We start from the raw sequence: 22857 nt of genomic DNA, 5'->3' as shown, positions 1-22857 counted from the left end.
GTAGTAGCCTGTTGCTGAAATCAGTACTTGCTGCACTTTTTTTTCTCCTTCAGTTTCACATATCATTTCCCTCAACTGAGGCAACAGATTTCCTTAAAACCATGGATTAATGGTGTTGTATGTCATCCTAAGCACGCCCTTTAATTCAAGTTTGGGACCAATGATTTATGAGCTAGAAATGTTTGTTCTTTTTAATTGTTTTAGGTTTGCTCTGCTTACAGTATCAGTCTCATGAAAAGAGCCAGGCTTTACTGGATTGAGCACAAGACTGACTTTGAGCAGGTCACTTCTCTTTTCTGTCTGCAAGCTGCCAAAAGGATGTGTTGTTGTGACCTAATTGATGAGCTATGAATATATGCTGGCACTTGCAAAGCATTTGGATCATGTTGAAGTGGTCTACAACTCCCAAGTGTTAGACTTGCAAAGGCAACAGAGAGTAGGATCTGGGGTTTTGAAATAGCCAGCTGTTAAATTTGAAAAGCCATCTCTTCATCCTGTCCAATGCACTGGTGGGTTGAAAAGCTTACTGCAACTCTGGTCAGGATATGGAAAAGCTAATCTACTAGCATGCCCTTTCTATTTATTTTCTGTAATATATTCCATGTATAACACTAGTAGTTTATAATTTTGCATGGTCAGTGTACATAATTAATAAGTAGTTTACCTTTGTATGGGGTTAGAGTGGTTGTTATTGCATGATATTTTTGTATTTTTTTTATTATCATATTTCACGTGACTCTGTGTGATTTTCATTTCTGAATAAGCTGTTCATTCCTGTACTTGCATGTTTTCCCCTTCCAATTATCTAAGAAAAAGCTTGACTTTGTTTCAAAAATCAGTGCATTTTGTCATGTTTCCATGTCCCAATGCTTCCATGCATCCTGTTTATCCAGCATGGGGAATTTCAGCTCTGTCTTTAAGTTTTCATTTGAAGCTGAGGATGTTAACTTACAAGGTAAGTTAGGAAAAAGTAAGCCATCCATTTAGAATTAAATGAAGATTCTCTCACTTTATCAAGATCTACATCAATTTTGTAACGTTAAATTGACATTTTACCTTTTTGATTTTTTAAAGTCATTTGGCTGGAGGTTTTTTTCTTAAAACATGGGTTCATTTATACTGGTCTCTGGAATGGAACACATTATCCAGTGTTCACTGTGAGTTGGTAGATCTCTATAGGTCTTTTACCATACTTAGAACCTAAAAATTCCAGCATATATCTTTACAGGAAAGAGTGAGGTTTTGCTGTACATCATGTGAGACCAGGTTAGCATTACTATGAATTTTTAATTGGACTGTAGTCAAAATCATTCACTACATTGTTACAGTGGTATGATGAGCAATACTTTCACAACATGTCTTTTCTTCCATTCCTTTAAAGGCGGTGTAATTGTAGGTGAGTTTGTATAGATACACATCTATGATTATTCTGGCCTTGCATATTTTTCATGTTGCATCAGGTATGCAGCTTTGCTAAGGAATTCCACTGAAAAAAATTCCACTGAAAATTTCACACTATTTTCTACACTAAAAAAAAATAAAAATCTGTTTTTGACATTACCCAGAGAAATGTACAAGAGATATAAGGAGTAGAATCTGACATATTGATTTAAAAAAACCAAAACTGTAGTAAAGGTTAAGAAAATGTGGAATATTTTTCTACTACCGATGTTTTCTAGTCATTATAATAAATAAATGAACAGGAGTCTCACTATTTGGGAGTGTTGTGAATTCTGAATAAATACATTTTACTTATATAATAAGTAACAGTGTATGTAATTCCTGTAAATATCATAATCTTCCATATAAAACTCACTACTTTTCTTGTCAAAATGCCTTGGCCTTTAAGTTGCTTGTTGATGATAATTACTTGCAGGTAACACTGGCAACCAATGGCAAATCTGCAGACTTCAATGTTGTTGAAGAAGAGCCTTGGAAACGGGAAAACTAAGTGAAGAGATTCCTAGCTGCATCCTTAATAAGTCCTGAAGCTATCTTGTTGCAGAAGATACCATGATTAAGAAGATTTCTCTTTTTTTTTTTTTCTTATTTAACATCTACAGTTTCTGCTTAATTTTGTAACTGAAACTTAGCAAAGATCTCATCAAGTCATTGTAGTGTCTTTGCCAAGCAATGATCCATAGCCATCTGTCTCCCTTGTGTTACTGTTTGGATGATGCACCTGGAGAATGCTCCATGCAGTGCAATGAGCTCTCACCCACTTCCCCTTTCATTCAAGACACAGAGAATGTAAATGCTGCAAAATGGGAAGATCAAAGTGCCAGTACAGTTCACTACAGGGACTCAGGGTCACAGATACAAGAGAAACATAACACCACGTAAGCCTTCAAGTGTTTTGGTGACTCTTGTGGCATACCTGATCTGTTTATCACTGTATGGCTAAAATCCCTTTTGAAAACATCCCTGAAGATTTCCATTTGTTTTGATAATAACAAGCACTGTACTTTTGTGCCTAGTTGTACTTTAAACTGAGCTTAGATCTGGGGGCAGGATTAATGCATAGGAGTCAATAAATTGTCCCAGACATTTTGTTAGATCAGTACAACTAAAACTTAGCATCAAGAGAAGACCTTCAATTTGTATGTGCATGTGCTGTGTTTTTATCAGATGTCCAGGGCAGGTGCAGCCTTTCTTTTATGCTGGGGCTGTGCTGCTTTGTGACCACAATGCACCATACAATACAAGGTAGTATAATTACAGGGATGGTAGTTCCTTCACTAAAATCTATGGCTGATGTGCAAAATACAGAAAACCATGGGCTCAGTTGTGCCATTTTTAATCAAAGTAGGTGGTACCGTACTATTCACCCTGCTCCACTGCTGTCAGAGGAGTTTCCCCCATGCATGGGAAGTAAGGTACTACTAAGATTGATTATGGATGTCATGATTGGGTACTTGATAATGAGCTGCAAACACGTTCTGAATCCATTACTCTTACAGAATTTTTGAATATGATCATCAGCAGCATTTGCTATGAAGTAAAAGCCATCTTTCAAGTACATCATGTTTCATAGAGTGGCTAAATCCTGAATTCATTGCTAAACCAAATTCCATATAAAGTTAAGAGAATTTGTCCAGGGTTAGGACTGAATGAAAATGAAACCAGAATTTCAGGATTTAGGCCAGTATGTTGAATTACATCTCTGTCTCTTTTGCAAAGTTATAAGTATATAACTCCCTAATGTCAGAGAAATGTTTCTTCGAGCACATGGCATCTGAATTAATGAGACAGTGTTTGATCAACATACTATATCTGCCTCAACCTGTCAGAAGAAATTGCAGTGAGAATAAACACCTTGTGAAATTTTTTAAAGGTGCTTGTTAATACTTAGCAATTTTAAGATACTGGTGAATACCATTATACTGTAAGCAATGTTCCATAGCAAAGCTGAGCCACATGGTCTTGGAAGGTTCTTCTTACAGAACAAGCTTTGTGCAATTTTGGGGGGAGCTCTCAGAAGTTTTCAGAATGAATCATAATATGAGCATATGGTGAACTTAAAAATGGCAAGAAACAGAGTTCAAACATTTGTGGAAATAGGCCATTTAGTGTCTATGCTCAGACCAGCCATGGGTTTAAAGGAGAATAATGTGTTTAACTGTAGAGTTTTATTTGGCTCTGTAGAAGCTATTAAAGTAAAAATATAATCTGCTTTTGTTCATCTGCATTCATATAAATATCTCTGAAACTGCACATGGACCTAAGCCAGCCTAGGGTACTTGCATCATTAATGATGTGCAAGATTAAATCCACTGTCAGAGTATCCCTCATTTAAGCATTTATCATGAAATATTTTTCTTACCACTGTATTTTTTTCATCACTTGAATGCCATGGCCAAGCAAATCCTAAGCAAAATGGCCTATACAATTTAACCAATATTGAACCACTGTGAATTCTGTAGGCCTCTAACATGTTTTAGAGGGGGAGGCCTTTCCCAAAGGCTTCCTGAAGGATCTTGAGGATTTAATTTTTATTTTTTTTTGTGAAGGATGGAATTGTAGATTTCTCAGAGAAGTAGCAGGCAGGTTGTATTCTCTTTTCTTCAATCATTGCTATTAGCATATCCAGAGCTAACCTCTGTCTAGCTATTGCTTCCCAAGTAGCATTCCCTGGGTTATGGGCCAGAAATGTGCCTGGGATGGTGTGTAGGTACTGTAAAATGTTCCCTACTCTGAGGGTGCTGGCTTTCATCAAGAGAAATTTGCTGTCTCTTGGGGGGCAGTTATATCCAAGAATGAACACACAGCATTTACCCCAATTTATATCCAGCATTCTTGAGCTGTTTCATGGCACAGCTCACCCATGAATAGATGAGTTTTTGTCCTCTTCACCACAGCAGTTTCTTAGGAGCAGCCACACTGATTGCTTGCATTGAAAGTAGCTTTAGAAAATTGGTCCATACACTTTTAGCTGTCATTTGAAACTGTTCAGCAGTTGGAAACAAACAGGAATGTCAGCAACATGTGGCCAGGCAGCACCACAAAATTACATATTGAGAAACACTTAGAAAATGCTTACAGTTATCCACTTGGGATGTAATGCCCTTTGAAGAGTGCTTCTTTGGATGGAGACTAGGGAAGGAAGGAATGCAGTGCTAGAGAAACCCCACCCACAAATGGGAGGATAAATTTGGATCTTTTGATAGGATTAGAATAGCAGACTGTGATTTTAAAGTGGTAATTCTGTAGATACAGTAACTCAGGGATTTTTCAAAATATAATTATGACAGTATTTCTCTATTTAAATGTGGATGTGGGAGAAGGAGAAATGTTGGGTTTCGTATATTCCTCTGCTTGTAGCCTGACTGAATATTTAATATAGTGTTACTCCAGTGCAGCACTGTATTAAATCATCAAAAAGCTTTCCGTTTATGTGGGAAAATGTAACTCACTCTTGGCTTTCATTTCTCGATTTGCTCATTCCACGAGGCCGGGTTGCTACTTAACTAAATAAACAGAAAATAACCCAGGGACCATCCACTTCAGCTAATCCAAGGTTCACGTTTCAGCAGGCAGTGCTGGTTACTGGCCAGCCTCCTTTTACTTTCACTAGGAGTCTCTATGCATTAATTTGCATCTGGCAAATTCTTTGTATCTGCTCACAGCGCTGGGGTGGCAAAGTTAAAGAAAAAGCTCAGTGAAAAGTCATTTGGCTTCTGTATAGTTTATATTAACATTGTTTTCTGCTGCTCTGTCAGTTCCCTCTACCTTTGTCTGTGCAACTGTGATATCCTTTGGCCTTTAGATTGCTGGCAGCACACTGGCACATGGAAAAGTCTAGACCAGGCAAAGACTCAGTTCATTGCATACAAAATTACATGCATGCTTGCACATTTGCTTCATGCATTTGCTGCTGAAGCTGGGTCAGTGTTCTCATAGTATCTGTTCACTGAAAGTAAAGCAGGCTGTGTTAGAACTGCAGAAGAGGTGGAGCACTTTGCCACTTAAATTGTTTCTTCATTGCTTCCCTTGGAAAACAATGTCTGCACCAGCCTTTTAAGAAATGTGTGTGGGTCTTAGACACAAAGATTCTTCAAACATGTAGGGCAAAAGCCACTTGGTCCCTATTAAAAAATGTGGTTTTTCCATTTGAATTGGTGAGAAACTCATTATGTCTTTGAAAACATGTTTGCAGTAGTAAAAACCGTGCCTACAATGCTTTGACTACGTGAAAGCCCCACTGAAATCCGTGGGAGTCACAATGTTCCAGGAAAAGTCAAGTCTCTTCCTGACTCTGTTAAGTTATAAGACATTTCACAATCTCATCCTAGGGAATAGTCTTTGTCTGCTATTTATAATGGAGTCGATTCTCACATGGAAAAGATTTCTGCCAAGATACTTCTTTTATACCTAATTGTTTCAGTGCTACAAGTCCAGCACTGAATTTAAACTCAGCACAAAAATAAGGATCACTCTCATTACAGATTTTTCCCTTGTTTTTTCTGAGATATAGATGATCTCCATTTCTTTCCCAAAGCACATGGAATTCTAGACTTTATGCCACTTTTAAAAGTAGGAGTAATGTAGATTTCTAATTTGTTTTCCATCACTCCCAGGGCCACTAGTTTTCTGGCAGTAGACATGCAGAAGAGTAGACTGTTAATCTGAGAAGCTGAGGCATCAGCATGTGAACAAATTTATTCTGGTGACTTGCCTCGATTTTCTTTGCTTCCTTGCCTTCATTTGTGTTATTGCAGCCTTGTTGTAGCAACACAGAAGCAGTTGCACAAATCCCCAAAACTATAGGCAATAATAAACCTCCCCTCTAACATTCATTTCTCTTTCTATCTTTAAAAAGGCTCTGAGCTTTAGTACTGGGCTCAGAAGAATCCTTTTGTGGACACATAAGGGTGTAACTGTTTCTCATCTCTTTAATTTCCATTCAGCTCTTTTTATTGCTGCATTTGAATTAATTTACAGAAGGATAAATAAGGGCACTTTATAAATATGTACTGTAATATTATTCTGTTATGAGCCTGAAGACTATCTTGATTTTATTACTGTGACTTTAAGGCCACAATTAAGATATTTTTCATATTAGCCATTATGATAGGTGTGTAGTCCCTTGAGACAGTTCACCTCAGCTATAATTCACCATATAAGATTATGTAGAAGCACCTGTTCCCAGCAGAAAGCATTCTTGGAAAGATGAGTTATTTTCTTCTCTCCAATAATATTGGTGACTTTGAAAGGAAAATATTTACCCAGTTTCCTTTGCCTAAAGAATGGTATAGAGAGTGTAGTTTCAAGTAGTAAAAAGAACGAACAAAGGATTTACAGTAGTGAAGTGTCAAAGAAGGCAGTTGAGCTGTAAATTACTTGTTCAGCTTTGCCATGCTGTTTTTGAAAACGTCGTGTTCTTGCTCGTGATTTTCCTGAAACAATCTGTTTGCGCATATTCCTTCCAAAGTCATCAGTCTTTCTTCCCCGTGGGCACCAAGACTGTGTGTCCCCCCAGACAACGCACAGCGCCGAGGCAGGACTCCTGGGGAAGCCCCCAGCAGCAATGCCTGCTACAGGCTCCACGGTGGGTGCCTCCCTCGGTTTTCCTCCTGGTCATACTTTGTGTTCAGTGGAAATCTGCTGCTATGAATGAGTCAAACCGCTGCTGATGTCCAGGTCCTGGTAATTCTTTTACTTCTCTTTTGAGTGGCCTCCCTGGCACAAGATTCCAAGGAACTGTCTTTCACAGGTGCCCACCATCCCAGAGACATCTTCTCCTGTTCAGGGGAAACCCAGTGACTCCCCACTAATGGTTGGTACAAATCTAACAGATAAAGTGGTTATGCAGTTGCAACTAGGAGTCTTACAAAAAAGCCAGGTTACAAACATTGGAAAAGCCTAGAGCATATGACTGAGCCACTGAGCATGTGTCTACTAGTCCAGGATGGAAATAACCAACAGCCTAATGCAAAATTTGGGGAGACAAGAAGACTTGTGAGGTTTCTCACTTAACCCAACCTTTGATCTCCTTTCATTTCTAACTCCATCCTGCTGCAGAGCCAATGCTGATCAATGATAAATCATCCAGTCCTTCTAGTCTTCTGCTCACCATTCAGGAGTCCTGCAACTGTTTTTAGTGATGCTCTATGGCACACAACATTGCACAAAGGGAAGCTGTCATAGGCAGCATCACACAGCCTGGATTGTCTTGTACCTGTATATTGCTTTGTACATAAATAGTGTAGTCTGCTGGAATTTTTGTATCATTTTATTCCATTCATTTTTTCTACAGTTTTTCAAAGACTGTAAGCAAACTGTGCTTGCATATTGATTTTGCAGTCAGTATTGTAGATTATAGCATTTCCATGTTGGCGTTTTGTATGGACTTGTGAGTTCTTGTGTACTACAGGTTGTCCTTCCTACTTAAAGACAACTGCATACACTTCCATCCAATATATCCTGCTCCTTTCTTAAATATATCTTATTTCCTATGATCCAGTATGAGCTCTTGCTTGTAGAATGCATCAGAGAAGTTGAATATGTATTTATAGTGTTAAATATTGTGTGCTCAACACTGATTTAGTTAAGAATAATACAGGTTTTAGGGGTTTGTACTTGTTCTCTGGAAACTACAGTGTAGACTGAATTAAATTACCTAGTATCTGTGATTTACAGACACACAAATATTTTCTTATAATGTTTTGTATGGGATCATATTAGGTAGGGTAATAATCCTTTAAAGGTGATCTGTACCTTAGAACAAAATCAGTTTTCTTATGACATTTAGGATCAATTAAATATTTTTGTGCTATGTTTGGTGATGAATTATAGACAAAGCACAAAATGCAAGAAGCAAATAGGAATTTCAAGATGTCCTTAAATGCTGCAGTTCATCATGGAACAATACTATAATAATCTGAGCAATCTTCTAGATTGACTGTCTTGGGCAATCGTCCCTCACTTTTATAATTTTTCCTGATGTTACCTTTGCCAAATCCTGCAGTTCTTCCTTAGGACCTGTTAATGTATAACTGACTGGCTCAGAATGCAGTTTATAGAAAATAAATCTGGGTAGGCAAAATAATATGTTGTCAGGCCCCATCCATCTTGCTACAATACAGTGTGTGTGAGTTCAGCCTGTGGAAAAAGTTCAGGATTTTGCCACCTAATTTTGCCTTCTTGAAAAGGACCAACAGAACCACCATGGGACCAATGTAACTAGGTAGCATCCATACAAATACCTCCTGTGTTCTTAAGTATTTTTAAGAGAATAACCACTATACTTTTCAACCCAAATGACAGTTACTTCTCATTTTGGTAATTTCTTCCCATTAGGCAAATACCTGTTGCCATTAAGGTCGTGGCTATAATAATTTCAACTCAATTAATAAAGAACTGTTTCTAGAGGAATAAAAATAAAATAATATAAATATTCATAACAACTATATAACAAACAAAAAAAAATCTTCTATGGCCTACTAGCTCTTTGACTGTAATTCAAAACAAAGAAAACATTGAAGAGGAAGGATTGCTGTCCCAGTGTGTCTGATACTGGGTATCTCTTCAGCTATTCAGAAATCCGTGGGGCCATGTTATTCTGCTGAGGTTTTGGAGCCTACGTTTCTAGTAGATATATATGTAGGAAGTGTGTTGATATACCCTTGTATTTTGATCTATATTGTATTTTAAATCAGATGTAACAGGTATTAACTTAATAGGAATTGCAGGTAGAATAGTGCTGAGTTACTAATAGCTGTAAAACCTTATTGATACCAGTTTTGACATTTTGTTGAAGCATGATGTCCAGTGCCTCTCTGCACTTAGTGTAGATAACGTAGCTATCAATACGTAATTTCAGTGAAATGGTGTATACAGTAAGTGTAGCTGTGCTTTAAATTAACTTAATTGGTTTCTGTGTGTTGAGCCATAGTAGAAAATTACTGTGTTTTAAAATTTTGTTCGACATTTTGTTTTTCATTTGTATCTGGGTTTGTTTCTTTTTGACCATTCGACTGATTAGATTCCAGAGCTTAGTAACTACTTTATCTGTCTCTTATGGAGTACCCAGTTTTAATAACATTCAGAATCGTGTATGCAACCAGCTCATTGTAAATATGTTAATTTTAGTTTTCAATATCTAACCAGTATGGTGTGTGTTAGAAGCTGCATGTGTGTAGTTCCCTGGCAGTGAGTGAAAGTGATCCCAGCATAGATTTGCTGCCTGGTGAATACACTTGTTAGGACATAAAGAATTAATGTTCACCTGGAATGATAAGTTTCTGTTTTATTTTCTTCCTGTTTGCTTCAAATGTTTGGACTCTTTATCACCAGAAGCTTAAATTGGCACAGTGAATCAGGGGAAGTCCATCTAGCTGCATTCCTGCTGGATGCCCGGCCTGCTTTTGGCTCTGTGCATCATCAGCCCTTAGTCACCTCACAGCATCACAGGATCCCTCTGAGGCACTTCCAGTCCCTCCCTGACCACAGATACCAGGAAAGCAGTGCAGTCCCACAGCTGGGGCTGGGCAAGCCTGCAGGCAGCAAGGGGCTGCCAGTTCTGTCCAGAGTGCCTGAGGAGTCCCAGTAGGAACCTCTGCTTCATCCCCCTAGCAGGAACAGTCTCTGAGAAAGATGAATGCACTCATGGGCAATGGGGCACTGTTTCTTTCGTTGCTAAAAAGGGATATTAGCATTTATTGGAAAATAAATGCCAAATTAAATACTTCTAAAGCTACTGTGCTTGTTCTACGGGCCTGTTATTTACAAAAGTATGTATCATCATAAAAACAGACAGATCAACTACACAGTCAGTGGCAAAAGTCTTCTGATATCAGAGCTACGGTTCAGATCTATGAGAAAATAGAACCCTGCAGCAACAAGAAGCTGATTCATTCCTAGATACTCTGGACCTGGGGCTTATAAATAGAATCATCCCCTCTGGGCAGAAAGAAATAAAAACTAGGCCCCAAAGCATGGAAACTATCCTTGGTGAGTCCCAGTATGATGCTTCAGATGAATTACACACTGGAGTATTCTGTGCTGCCTGCTCATCATCCTTTGCCCCTTCTTTAAGGTGACCAGGCATGAACTGGAATGTTTTGCGATGGTCTATTGTAAAAAGGATTAAAAAGAAGAGGGATAAGGTTGGTCTTTACACTCAGAAAGTTCCTGAGATTTTGAAATTACATACTGTACAGTTATGCATACTATAGCACAGTTTGTTTAGAAATTAACAAATGCAGATGGTAAAATTTCTCCCAACCCTGGGCTCTGTTCTTGTATATTGTAGTTGGAATGCCCTGTAGACTGATTCTATTTTTGTAGTTCAGATCCTTTCCTCTTTACAAGGATTGTTGGTAATTTGCTTTTAATGCTTTCTTACAGAGTGAACTGATTTCTGTAACTTTCATGTATAAAACAAACTAGACATTCTTTCTATACTGGAAATAGTCATGAATATAATATTTCACTAAGTGTTGTACCTCTTATGTACATATCATCAATAAATGTTGATTCATAATTTTCACAGCTTACATCTGCGACTTTTCATTTCAGTCTGGGCTCAATATGGGAATGCTTTAGGAGTTTTAGCATTTTCTAAATGAAAATGCTTTCATTTAGATGAAGCAGTCTGATGAGAGAGGCTGCCTGTTCTGAGAACTACATGCAGGGTAGAAGATAGACCTGACTTTGCCAAAGAGTTAGAAATCTCACCCCTCACTTTATCCTCCAAATATTCCAGGATGCTGGCTGCAAATGAGCTCATTTTCCACAAAGGCCAGGATTCACTAACTTCATTCTTGGCAAGAAGAGAAGTGAAAAGACATTAGAAGAGTAGGAGGACACAAATCAATGGCTGCAGTTGCTTTAGAAACCTACTTCCCTCCCCCGGCTGCTAAAAAATAAATCTTTTATTCATAGCCTTTCTAAAAAAATAATAAACAAAGCCTGTAGCGGAACTTCTGGTGTTCTTTATAAAGAAATCAACAGTATTTAACACATAAATTAAGAGATCTCATGGAGTGAACCGTGGCCCAGTGGAGTGGCAGTTGCCAAGTATGGAGAGAAAGCTCCAAGGTTGCTGCATGCTCGGAATAGCAGGCGCTGCGGAAATAGCACAGCTACCGGTGTGTGATAAAGGCACAGCCGAAACCTCGGCTGCAAGCACTCACAGTCTGCACAGCCCTGGACTTTCTTCCTCTTAATCATCCACTTGAGAAATTTCCAAAGAAATCCAGGCATGGCAGGAAGTGGCTTTGGCAGTGCCTCAGCTGGCAGTCTGCCCTCTGAGTCAGTAACGAACTAAGACCTGATGCGGTGCTGGGAGAATCTTTGGGCAAAAAGTAAATCTGATTTACTGAAAAAGTAAATCTATCTGCTGCCATTTTGATACCAGAGCAAAAAGGTCCTGATCTGGCCTCATCAACAAGTGTTGTTAATAAATGCATTCTGCTAATGTAAAATTCTTCTCTCAAGTTTTTCCAGGATGCCCATCCCTCACATACTTCATGTGCACTCTGTACGTTCAAATTCCTTCCATAAAAGGAATCTGTCTGCTCTTCCGTTATACAACAGAATGAAACTTTAAAATTAAAGGCTCGACAACAACCTGTGTTCATTGCTTTTTTCAAAGCAATGTTTCTGCAAAATGACTTAAAATAACCAATCCTCACAGGAACCAGTACTGCAATTATATGAAGCTGACACTTCTGAAAATGCACACCCCAAAGGCTGATCCTCTAAGCCCTTGCAAGCTCCTTGTACCCCTTTTCTCCATGTCCCTAGTGTTAGAGAAAAAGATGATTTCAGGACTGTGTTTTTGTCTGGAATGTGTTCCTCTCTACAGGAAAGAATCTGCTAAAAGGGGATATAAAAGCCAGTGAGTTATGAATCATGGACCCATATTAAGAGATATTTCTGTATCTCCTCTAAGGCATGAAAGAACAACTGAGATAATACTTTGGGGTTGTTAGATTGGAAACAGTCTTCTCTTTTGTCTTAGATAGTACAGGTGAACAGGACAAGGTTATGAAACAAACAGGTGGCCCCAACGTGCAGTGCTTTAGGAGGGAAACAGCATTAAAAATTAAACTCACTTGGGCTGGGTCATTTGCAGCAAGCACCTGCATTGCAATAATGTACAAACACCCCAGCAAGGCTTGGTGCCATTTTGCTTCCAAAGCTATGCAGGGCCCTGTGCAGGCTCCCAAAACTGAGGCAGCTTCCCAGGCCAGGCAGGTGACTGCCTGCTGTCTTACTGTGCAGCATGCAGTGGAGGCAGGCAGGAAAACAGATTGCATGCAAGATAAGGGCTTGTGGTCCTGTGGTTGGGGCAGGCACATTCTGTAGTGATAAACAAGATGTGTCTGTGTACACAGATAAATGACAAAACTGACTGCTGCCCACCAAAACTACGGGAACAAGGTCTGGAGGAGCAAGGCCTCACACTCTTGGTAGGGCTTCTGAAGTACAGGGATGGGCATTTAGAAAAGCGACATAGGGTCTGCTTTACACAGTGTTGTGTTCTTCGTTCTCATTTGTGACTGAAGTTAGAAAAATGTTTGCTTTTCATGTAGTCATTTGTAAAACAGATCAATCTCCCATTTGGCTGTTTTCTACTGGGGTGCCTGAAGAGGCTGCATGGATCACTCTGCTGTGATCCCTGGACATCACTGGAGAAATGCTGAGCAGATGTGCAAGGGAGAAAAGGCAGCTGATTCCCAGTGCAGTGAAGGGACAAGAAGGAGGCTTTTTGTCTTCCTAGCATTTCCAAGCTAGGAAATGCACTCAAAAATCATTTCACTATTTCGCCCAGGTTACTGATGTTATCTAAATTGATTGGATCATTTCAGCTTTGTTTCTGAACCAGGCTTCTCCCATTTTTGACCAGCCAGTAAACAATGGGCAGGGTTGATACTTGTCCTCTTCATGGGTGGAGGGAGGAAGTCAACCTTCTTGAACAAAGGGTGAGTTAGTTTTTAAATCACTGGCTGAACAAACAAACATCCCTACCTTGAGTTAATTTCAGACTTCCACTTGATTAATGAAAGAAAGATTAACTAGAAAATAAACCACTAAAGAACTGCAGGGAAATACCCAAGAACTATAAAACTAGTGAATCTGAAGACCTACTGCTGGAAAACAAAACCTGCTGAACAGAGGAGATGCTTGTGAAACACTTTTACAGGAAGACAAACTCCATGTACTTGCACACTAGGTAACAGATAAACAGGCAATGCTTGAACAAAGCCAAAACAGAGCATAATTTGTGGATCCAAAAAGTAAAAGGAGCCCAACATTTGCTCTGAGGATTGTATAACTGACGGCTGTAGTCCACAGCATGTGCAGGAGCATTCTTCTCTCCCTTGGTGTGCTGTTGTCAGCTGAGATCACTGTGTCTCATGTGTGGGGCTCAGCTGTGATGGACTCACCTTAGAAAAACTCAGCTGCAGGAAACTCTCCCTAAGCTAGCTCTGGTAAGGTGCTGCTAGCAATCTGCAGCAGCAGCCCTGAACAGGAAGCTTGCTTTTTAAAAAAGTACTTTGATAAAATCTAAATCTAAGTTTAAATATAAATATAAATAATATAAACTCAGACTTTACCCACATCATGGGGCAGAACAGTTTATTACTGTTTCTTACATGAAAAAATGGAAGTGTGGAGTCTCAATTCACGCGAGGGAAAATGTGGTCACTGAAAATGATCTAAGGGGTCTTTTTTTAGATTTATCTAAAAAAGAAAAGCCTTCTGTCCTGCCAGAAGCTAGATGATGTACACATCATGACTACAAGTAAATATAGAATTAAAGCTAAAACTCAGCTATACCATAGCCATTTGGTACCAAATGGTACCAAAGAATTTGTACACTTCCCCATGAGACTGGCAACAAGGGTGTTAAAACTGACTCCATCCTACCACAACTGCCCAAGGCAAGGCTTTCAGGTGCCAGGTACAAAATTTAGAGCCTTCAGAGGAGTGGAAAATGCCTTATTGCATCCTTTTCTGCCCTGGGTTGCTCTGAGAGTTACAAGGACTTCAGGACAAACTCAGCAGACCTAAAAGTTTCTGGATATGCAGAGTCTCCACTGCCTATGAGCCATGTGCTGATTTACCACTGCCAGCCTATGTACCCCTAATTTCAGCTGGGCCTCAGCTTCAGCACCGGCAGAAAGTGCACCTGCTCACCTAAATTCTAAGCGGGTGTTTGAGTGAGACTTTTCCTTAATTTTCAAAAAAAATGCTGGAGGTTTTTCTGGTAAATGGACTTAAATTTATGACATCTTAGATTTAAACAGTCTTCTTTTGCTGTAAATTTGCATATCTTTTTTTCCAGTGGGACCATAAATTACTTCTAAGAATTTCATTTTAGTACAAAGGAAAAGCTATACTATTTATTAGACATGGAGAATCTTCCCCCACCAAAAAAAAAAACCAACCAAAACCCACAAAAAAACCCCAACTCCCAACTCAGTTTCTGAGAAAAAAAGTCATCTTCTTTTTTGACAGTTTTTGTGGACGTGTTTTGATCCAAAACTTCGTAATTTTTAAAATTTTCTTTTAAAGAAAAACTAAAGACATTCACATCAGTGTTCCGTGCACACCTTTTTGTGGAAGAAAATGTATAAAGGTTGGTGTCATTCCCCCACTTTCTCATCCAGAACACTTTTTCCTGTAGAGTAGGAATAAATCAATTCTTTTTAATAAAACTTTTAAAATAAAAAGTCTGAGACTCCTTGAAGGTTCCACTCAGACAAAATCTTTCTATTGGTTGCTGGAACCATCCAGACAAAATTGAAAGGCTGTGTTTAAAGCATAGCTAAAGCTTTCACTGCCCCTGCTTTACCTACACTTTGACAATAATCAACTGCCTTGAGGTCAGGAGAGCTGCTTTGATGGTGGATTCTCTTCTAGAGGTTTAACTTTTAAACACCCCTATGCAGCAGCTCACTTGGACAATGAGAAGATCTGTATCAGTCTTGCACTTATTCACAACAGGAAGAAAAGCAAGGAGAAGAATTGTCCTGTCCCACTGTAAGAGGAGTCAGGGAGAATTCCTTTTGATAGATTTCTTGGGTGAAAATAATGCCCAAAAAGCAGGAAATACCCAAGAACCATTTATTGATAAAGGCTATGGTTCTGACCAGAGTGGGACAGAAAAGAGACCAGAGAGGGAAAAAGGGAGAGAGTATCTGCTTTTATCTGCCAAGGCTGCTCCCACAGCTCCATTTCCCAGGCATTTTTTTCCCCAGGCATCCTTGACACTTGGCATGTGTCAGGGCTTTCAGCACCTGTACCGTCCCTGCAGTAATTTTTCACCTCATGTGTAATATATGTTAAGGCATAAATAAAAATCAAATCAGTCCCTCTCAGAAATGCTTTTGAAATCTTGCCTTTACTAACCTCACTGCAAAGGGGTGAGAAAGAGAAGACAAAAAGTGCATTCTCTGTGCTGTACAAAACAAACACACTGTTACTCATCTTGCCTAAATTTGCCTCTCCTCATTGCCACAGCTGCTTGCTTGCCCCCAGCATGGGGGATGCCATGCAGCAGGGCATAGCAACAGTGAGAAATAAGCTACCAGGGGAAAATTCAAAATCAGTTTGCAAATGAGGTGGTAGATGTAGAGGATGACTTGGAGGTGGGGGAGGTTCACAGGAAAAAGCTCTTTTTTCCTACTTAGAGTTGTGAAATATTCGAGTGCCAGAGTGCTGGGGGTGTTGAAGGTACTTTCCCACTTGCAGTACAGAAATTTCACTCTCCCTTTACATCCTTTCCCAGAAATTGTGCTCTCCCTCCGTCCTGAACCCCCCAGATTCATGCCCAAAACACCTTTGCACAATTTTTTCCGCCCTTAAGGAACAGGAATTTTGTCACCCACTCCCACACAGCTGGAGCCACACCCCAGGGAACAGCCCTTCTCCTGCCACTTTTTGTCCTTTTCCCCTGCACAGAGAAGAAGTAGTCAGAACCTGTGGTTACCAAAAGGGCAGGTATTTTACTAATTAGAGCTCTTGCAGAGACTCAGAGGCATTAGACCCTTGAACTAAGGGTCTAATGAACTATGTTTAATAGTCTATTGAACTATGTTTAATAAAGCTTAAGAAATAATTATTGTCTAATGGACTAATATAGCTTAAAATAAACCCATTAACTGCTGGCTTACAAAATACCCTGGGGTCTTTGTATGTGGAGGCAGAACCCAGTTGTCAGAGGATTTTTTTCCTTCATCTACAGAAAGAATAATTAGGACCAGCCCTAACCAGAATGATATGTGCTAAAGAGACACTTGGCAGCTGTCTCCTAAAAATATTCCAGGCACAATGATTCAAACTAATTAGTACAGAGGTTGTTGTTATTGACAAGGGACACACAAAAAACATCCCTATCCTATGAAAAACCACAAAAGTACAATTTTGGAAGTGGTATTGTGGAAAGGGTTTCACATTCACAAAGGTAGACATGACAGCTGCACATCCTTTCTCTGCTTTAATCAAATATTCCTTTTCAGAACTTCAAGAAAATACAGATGAAACAATCAGCCTGCATTGCTTCATGAAAATATTACATTCCCATAAAACATACAGAGACTCTCTTCAATATACTTGCTGCTTTAGACAGTATTCCACTGGTCTGGATCACATTTACTTGAAACTTTTCAAGACAAAGGAATAACAGAAGCTGATCGCAGGCTCCCTAGCATTTTTAGGAGAGATCCTCATTCTTCTTGGCACCAAGCAGGGACAGACCAAGACACAGTGAGATTTGTCAGTCACAGCTGATTTGTCTGTCAGGACCTGGATCTTGCTGGGTGCTGCACTCTTCAAATGTTGGTTCAGTGAGCCAGGAATGGCCGTCAAGATCTTTAACTGAACCAAGTTGTTGTAGCTGTTGTCTGCTTCTGGGGTAAAGCTGAGCTCATCACTAACTCCCAGAGCACCCATGGAGCCTATGGGAGGCCAGCAGAGCACACCAGGTCACACAGCATTCACCTCAGCCCACCTTGGAATTTGCAAGCAGAAAAAATGATCACAGCACTCAACATGACTATCCAGCTGAAGACTTCTCTCCCACTAACAGGTGGACTTACATTTCATTCTCAGTGTGGAATCAGGTTTATTTTGGAAGCTGATTTTAAAGTCCGATGTGTTTTTAGCACTACTATTTCTAGTTACAATTTAGAGATGGCATTTTCTTTAATTCTGATTAATCTGTTAAATAAATATGCAAATATATCAAGTGCTCTATATAAAAATACATACACACAACAAACAACCCCTCATAATAAAAGCAAGATTAATAAAAATATGTACTGTATTATACATATGAAATGGCCATCTAGTTTCGAAACTACAATGAAACAATTACACAAAAGTCACAGGACATAACCTAAAAAGAATCAGCATATATAAAATAATGGCATTGCCTCTTGAGCATCTCTCCTTTAAAAATATACAAAGAACCGAACCAGTGCAGCCTGTGCTTTTATAGCTACTGACTATAAGATAAATTACCAAGAAGTTTGCGGATTTCTTCATTTAACATCTGAACAGGGAGATGAATAATGTGCCACAGACTTTTTGGTTTTTTTAAAGAGAAGTTTAGCCTCCAAGACAGTGAAATACATTCTTCTCACTGAGACCTATACCCAGTTAGTATTTAAAGATTTTTAATTCTTACTCTGGATCTCCATTCTTAGTGGAATGAGTACCTAACAGCAGTTTAAACTCAGCCTTCAGCAGATCACTTTGATTTCTAATGAGAAACAGAAAAACATTAAACAAAAATCAATGCACTGTTCACAGATGAAATATCTGACCTGCATAAAGTCAAAAACATCCTATGCGTATTTTAAAACATCACCTTGTCTTGGGACGTTTTGCCCAGGTGTAAATTGCCCTGAGCAGATCTGCCAGCAGATACCAGGGCACTTGAGCATTTCCATGAAGCACATGGGAAACTGCTGGAGGGCTGTGACTCAGAAATATAATCAACAGTCTTGTGCTTTATGTTCCAGTAAAGATCAGTGCTAGCTAAAGTCAGTATTTAGCCAGCTGAATATTCATCCTTCCAACTGCTTCAGATGGAGAACATAACATAACATACTTTAGCAGAACAGTTTCAAAGACAGAGGCTATGGTCAGTGAGCAGAACTCCTGAACAGCCCTGCTACAGACCATCCACATCCCACAGCTGACACAGACCAACATTTTTCCCTGCATTTCCTGGGGGGAGTCCAATTAGAAGTTACAATTCTCCCTCTGTTCCAATAAGCTTTCTTAAAAATGGCACAGACCACTGGTAGCAAATAATTGTTTTCCTGACAATTCTTATCAATATAATGCACAGCATCATAGCTTAATACAAATACTTTACAGACACAAAAGGACATAACAAAAGTATGTAACAATGCAGCTCAGCTACTCTACTATATTACATGGCTGGGAAGAGTTTCCTTTCCTTTGCTTTGATCTTTTCTGTAGAAATTGAACTTCTGGTACCAAGAAGCAAGCAATGCTTCTTTTTGGTGTTTTTAAAAAGATGATGGAAAAAATGTAGATGAAATAGAATTCAGAGGAAATGAGTGAGATCATAGAAAAACAGCTTTTAAAATATCATCAATCTCGTATAATGTAATAGTTATAGGGGAAGAAAATTAATAGGCTCAGCATCTCCTTAGCAAAATGGAGCAGAATATAGAGACCTATTTTCAGGAATAAAATACTGTCAGCTTCCCTAGTGATCTCAATTGCTTGATTTGTGCATATGTGATAGAGCTGGGGTCATTTTGTTTTATTCATAATCTTAACTAACAGACTCATTACAAACATGCACAAACTTGGACCAATGAATGAGGTGGGAAGAAGAGCAATGAACACCTCAAAAACTGAAGGATAATTCTACAGGTTGCTAGGATAATAAAGAATAGAAGTTTATTATATTTCAGCTCATGTTTTCATGCCTTTATTACCCCTCCCGAGAAGACTTGCTGTATGTCCATAGATATTTAAAAATAGAGATAAATAAATTTTGTCCTTCTGGGTATCCTTCGTTGCAGACCAAGCCACACATAATTATAAAATGTCACTTATTGTTTATACTGGCAGATTCTGAATGTACCCACAGCCATTCCTGGCTGGAAGGCATTTCTGAAGGATTCTGCTGTTGCAGACATTGTAGAAGATGCCTTTTGGGTTAAACTTGATTTTTTTTACTCTTGACATTTTTCCTCACTTATTTCTCTACCATGGCATGTTTTACACTTTAAATATCTGTAAGATGGAGTGACTGGATACTTCTTTAGCTTCACACAGTGAAGACCTTCCATCTGGGGAATAATGATGTAAACTTGTATGCCTCCTAACATCCAGGACACATTGAGAGTCCTCTGTGAAGGGACTGGGAACTGAAAGCATTATGCAACTCTTGGGGCTGTATTTCAGAAAGCACATGTCAATTTTTAAACTCAGGCGTCATTGCAAAGTGATTAAAAAGAAATAGAACTTATGCTTATATTCAAAAGACATCAGTAGCACAGTGCATCTGTGAATTCCTGTTCAAGTTCCACATGATTTTGGTTTCCCCAGCCCTGATCTGCTTGGCAGTGTGGTACCATTACACTCCAGTCTTCATGTCAAACTCGTGATGATTTTGTGTTTCATTAACAGTCAGGAATTCATCACATGCTTGTGTTCGGTCATTTGACTGTTCTTTATGAACCAAGTGCACCATTTCTTGTGATTTGCTGATATCTCCATTTAATTCACTTGTCTTCCTGTCCTCCACTGCCCCTTTGCCATTGTTAATCACTAGCTTTTTCTTCTGCCCACATCTAGAAAGAAATAAAAATTAAATATTATAAATAGAGTATAACAAAAATAATAAAAAACTGAAGGTCAGTATTTAGGAAAAGGTGATTGGAAATTAAAATTGTGTCTGCCAGTGCAGACTTACACCATACAAAGTGTAAAGTTTCTCCATACCGCATATTTTATTTTTGAAAGCCTCCACCATTATATGCATAAAATTTATTAGGAGCTCACTTATCTAATTTATATTTACTGTTACAACATATAGCAATAACATTCATTACTGAAGGCTAGAAATGTTTTTCTGTCATTTGAATTTATCCACATTTATGAACTTTGTAAACAGCCCCACTATGGAGACACCTTCAAAATCCAGGCTTGGGACCACAGCTTTGAAATCCACAAATTCTTAAGCAAGCAGAAAATCTGCATCAAGCTCTCACCTCATTAAACAAGACAACTTTTTCTTCGTTTGTATTAGCAGGCCAAGCTTAGAAGCCAACCAACAGTAAGGAAATATGGAGAGCTATTCTTGCTGCTGTCTGCAGCAGAGCTCCTTGGGATGTTCAGGTAGGAAATAGGTACTGTGATTTTAAAGTTACACTTGCTGCAGGACTGCCCAGTAAACTTTACATGTAGCTCTGAATTAAAACACACGCACACACACAATCTTTTAAAGAGTCACCAGTCCAAAGCTGATGCACACTGGTTATCATGGGCTGGGTATCCTTCAGCATAGTAAAATAGCATTACTTACACAGCTGTCAGATTTACTGTTTAGATGACTCCCTGGCTACACAGTGCTGGACGTCCTACTTGTCCTCAAACAGCCTTGTGTAAAGTGAATATGCAGAGCCCAGCATGCCTAGGAGGGACAATGTGTCTGTGAAGTTGGACTTTTAAGTCCTTTCTACTTAAATGAAGCATATTTATTCCTGAAGGACTGATTCGGCTGTTCAATTTTACTAAGATGCTTCTGAAATAGCATTTTTTTCATGCCTACTGACTCATAGATGAGGGTTATTTTATCTGAAGTAGCTCAGTTCACTCTGCTAATGCTACACACACCCTTGGGAATGATTTCCTGCTCTGCAGCCATAAAATGCCAAAAGATACCAGCAAGGAGCTGTGGAGCTCCACAGCCTCTTAAAAGAGCAGCTCAGAGTGCTCTGCAACCAACAGACTAGGAAAAATGTGCTCACTGCTTCCTGCACAAAAATCTCCACATATTATATGGTCATTCTGATGAAAAAGGAGTTAAAATCCAACATTCAAGTAGCAAAGAGTTACTCTGTTAGAAAGCTCAATTTTAACATTCAAGTAGCAAAAAGCTGTTGAAGGCAAGTAACCTCAGAACAGGCCCCAGAGAAAAGAGAGGTAAGAATATTATAGCCCATCCTTTAGGCTAGGATTTTCCAATTTCCCAGCTAACTTTGCACAGATAATTGCATTACTTTTCACTCCTCAGCTTCCTCATCTGTAAAATGGAGTACATAAAGCTACTGAGAGCTCAGAGAGCAATGTTAGCATATATGCTTGTGACTGCCAGCTGTGATACTGGCTCTTGTTCAGAAGAAACAGAGTAGCACGTTTCCACAGAATCACTGCGATTGTCTAAGACAGCCCTTCACACTGCACACAGACAATGCTTTAATGGCAGAGGATTATTCCTGGCTCATCCTGTGGTTGTTACTGTCTGTGTTCATCTCACAACTTCCACTCTCTGTGAAGATGATTTTCCCATTAACAACAAATAGACAGAAGGTAATCAATTTTCTGTGATCTATGTACAGTTAGTTTCCCTTTCCAAGACTAAACAGTTCATGCAGCTGCTGACTTCATGGAAGTGGTTCCAGGTGAGCGTGAAGGCTGATGTGTGACCTGTGCAGGACATTGGTGACCTGGGTCCCCACACTAACAAGCCACAGAGCTTTGCAGAGGATGCTCTTTCCTGTGGTTTGCTACTCTGCTCTTTGAGAAAGCTTTGGAGACTCTCCAAAGGAAGAGAAAAGTGAGGCAGTGTGTTTCAAAAATGTAAAGGGGTGGCCTTACCTTCTGAGACTGTTGACAGCAATGCACACTGCCAGGATCAATGCAAGCACCACCAGAGAAACAACAATGATCAGCCAGTCTGCAGGGACAGATGAGGGAGGGCAAGAGAGCGCGTGAATGTATCTCATGTGGTTTTGCCATTTCATAGAACTGCAAAAACACAATCTCTTCTACTTCCCATAAGCTGTCACACTCTTTTCCTAATTTCCATGAATGTTTGTCTGGTGTACAAAGTACCTCCATGCAAATCAAACACATTTTCATCACTCAGCTATACACAGGCCAGCTCAGATTAAATACCCCATCACTGTTGTCACCTCCAAGCACTTTGGTGGGCATAGGTGAAGAGGAGCTGTTTCACTGATTTACCCCAATGGCAAAAGAAAAAGCTCAGCATGACACATCTACAATCTCAGGCACAGAAGCAGGATGAGTTTTAGCACATTTTTAGTAAAGCAGGTTTCACAACCTTCCCAGTAGCCTACTTTCTACTACGATTAGAGCTCTGCTACCATTACAGATGGGGGTCCTCTC

The 22857-nt window shown here is 39.3% G+C and overlaps 2 protein-coding genes across 3 annotated transcripts in view; one reads left to right on the top strand and one right to left on the bottom strand.

Annotated features, from left to right (window-relative positions):
- The window catches only part of SLC1A2 (solute carrier family 1 member 2), an 86192-nt gene extending 75195 nt beyond the window's left edge, over positions 1 to 10997 (top strand). Inside the window, exon 11 of the mRNA XM_066552972.1 lies at positions 1877 to 10997. Within this exon, the coding sequence (XP_066409069.1) occupies positions 1877 to 1951 (75 nt within the window). The 3' untranslated portion in view covers positions 1952 to 10997. The remainder of the gene's footprint in view (positions 1 to 1876) is intronic.
- A 5941-nt stretch (positions 10998 to 16938) lies between these two features.
- Positions 16939 to 22857, bottom strand: part of CD44 (CD44 molecule (IN blood group)) — a 52347-nt gene continuing 46428 nt past the window's right edge. For both annotated transcript variants that reach the window (XM_066552696.1, XM_066552697.1), the window contains 2 exons: positions 22324 to 22402; positions 16939 to 20294 (listed from right to left, as the gene is read on the bottom strand). In XM_066552696.1, coding sequence (XP_066408793.1) covers positions 20078 to 20294; positions 22324 to 22402 — 296 coding nt within the window. In that variant the 3' untranslated portion in view covers positions 16939 to 20077. The remainder of the gene's footprint in view (positions 20295 to 22323; positions 22403 to 22857) is intronic.

This window comes from Molothrus aeneus, chromosome 6, assembly GCF_037042795.1.
Source record: "Molothrus aeneus isolate 106 chromosome 6, BPBGC_Maene_1.0, whole genome shotgun sequence".
NCBI classification, from domain to species: domain Eukaryota; kingdom Metazoa; phylum Chordata; class Aves; order Passeriformes; family Icteridae; genus Molothrus; species Molothrus aeneus.
The sequence above is the reverse complement of the archived record's forward strand: the minus strand, read 5'-3'. Positions and strand labels throughout refer to the sequence as shown.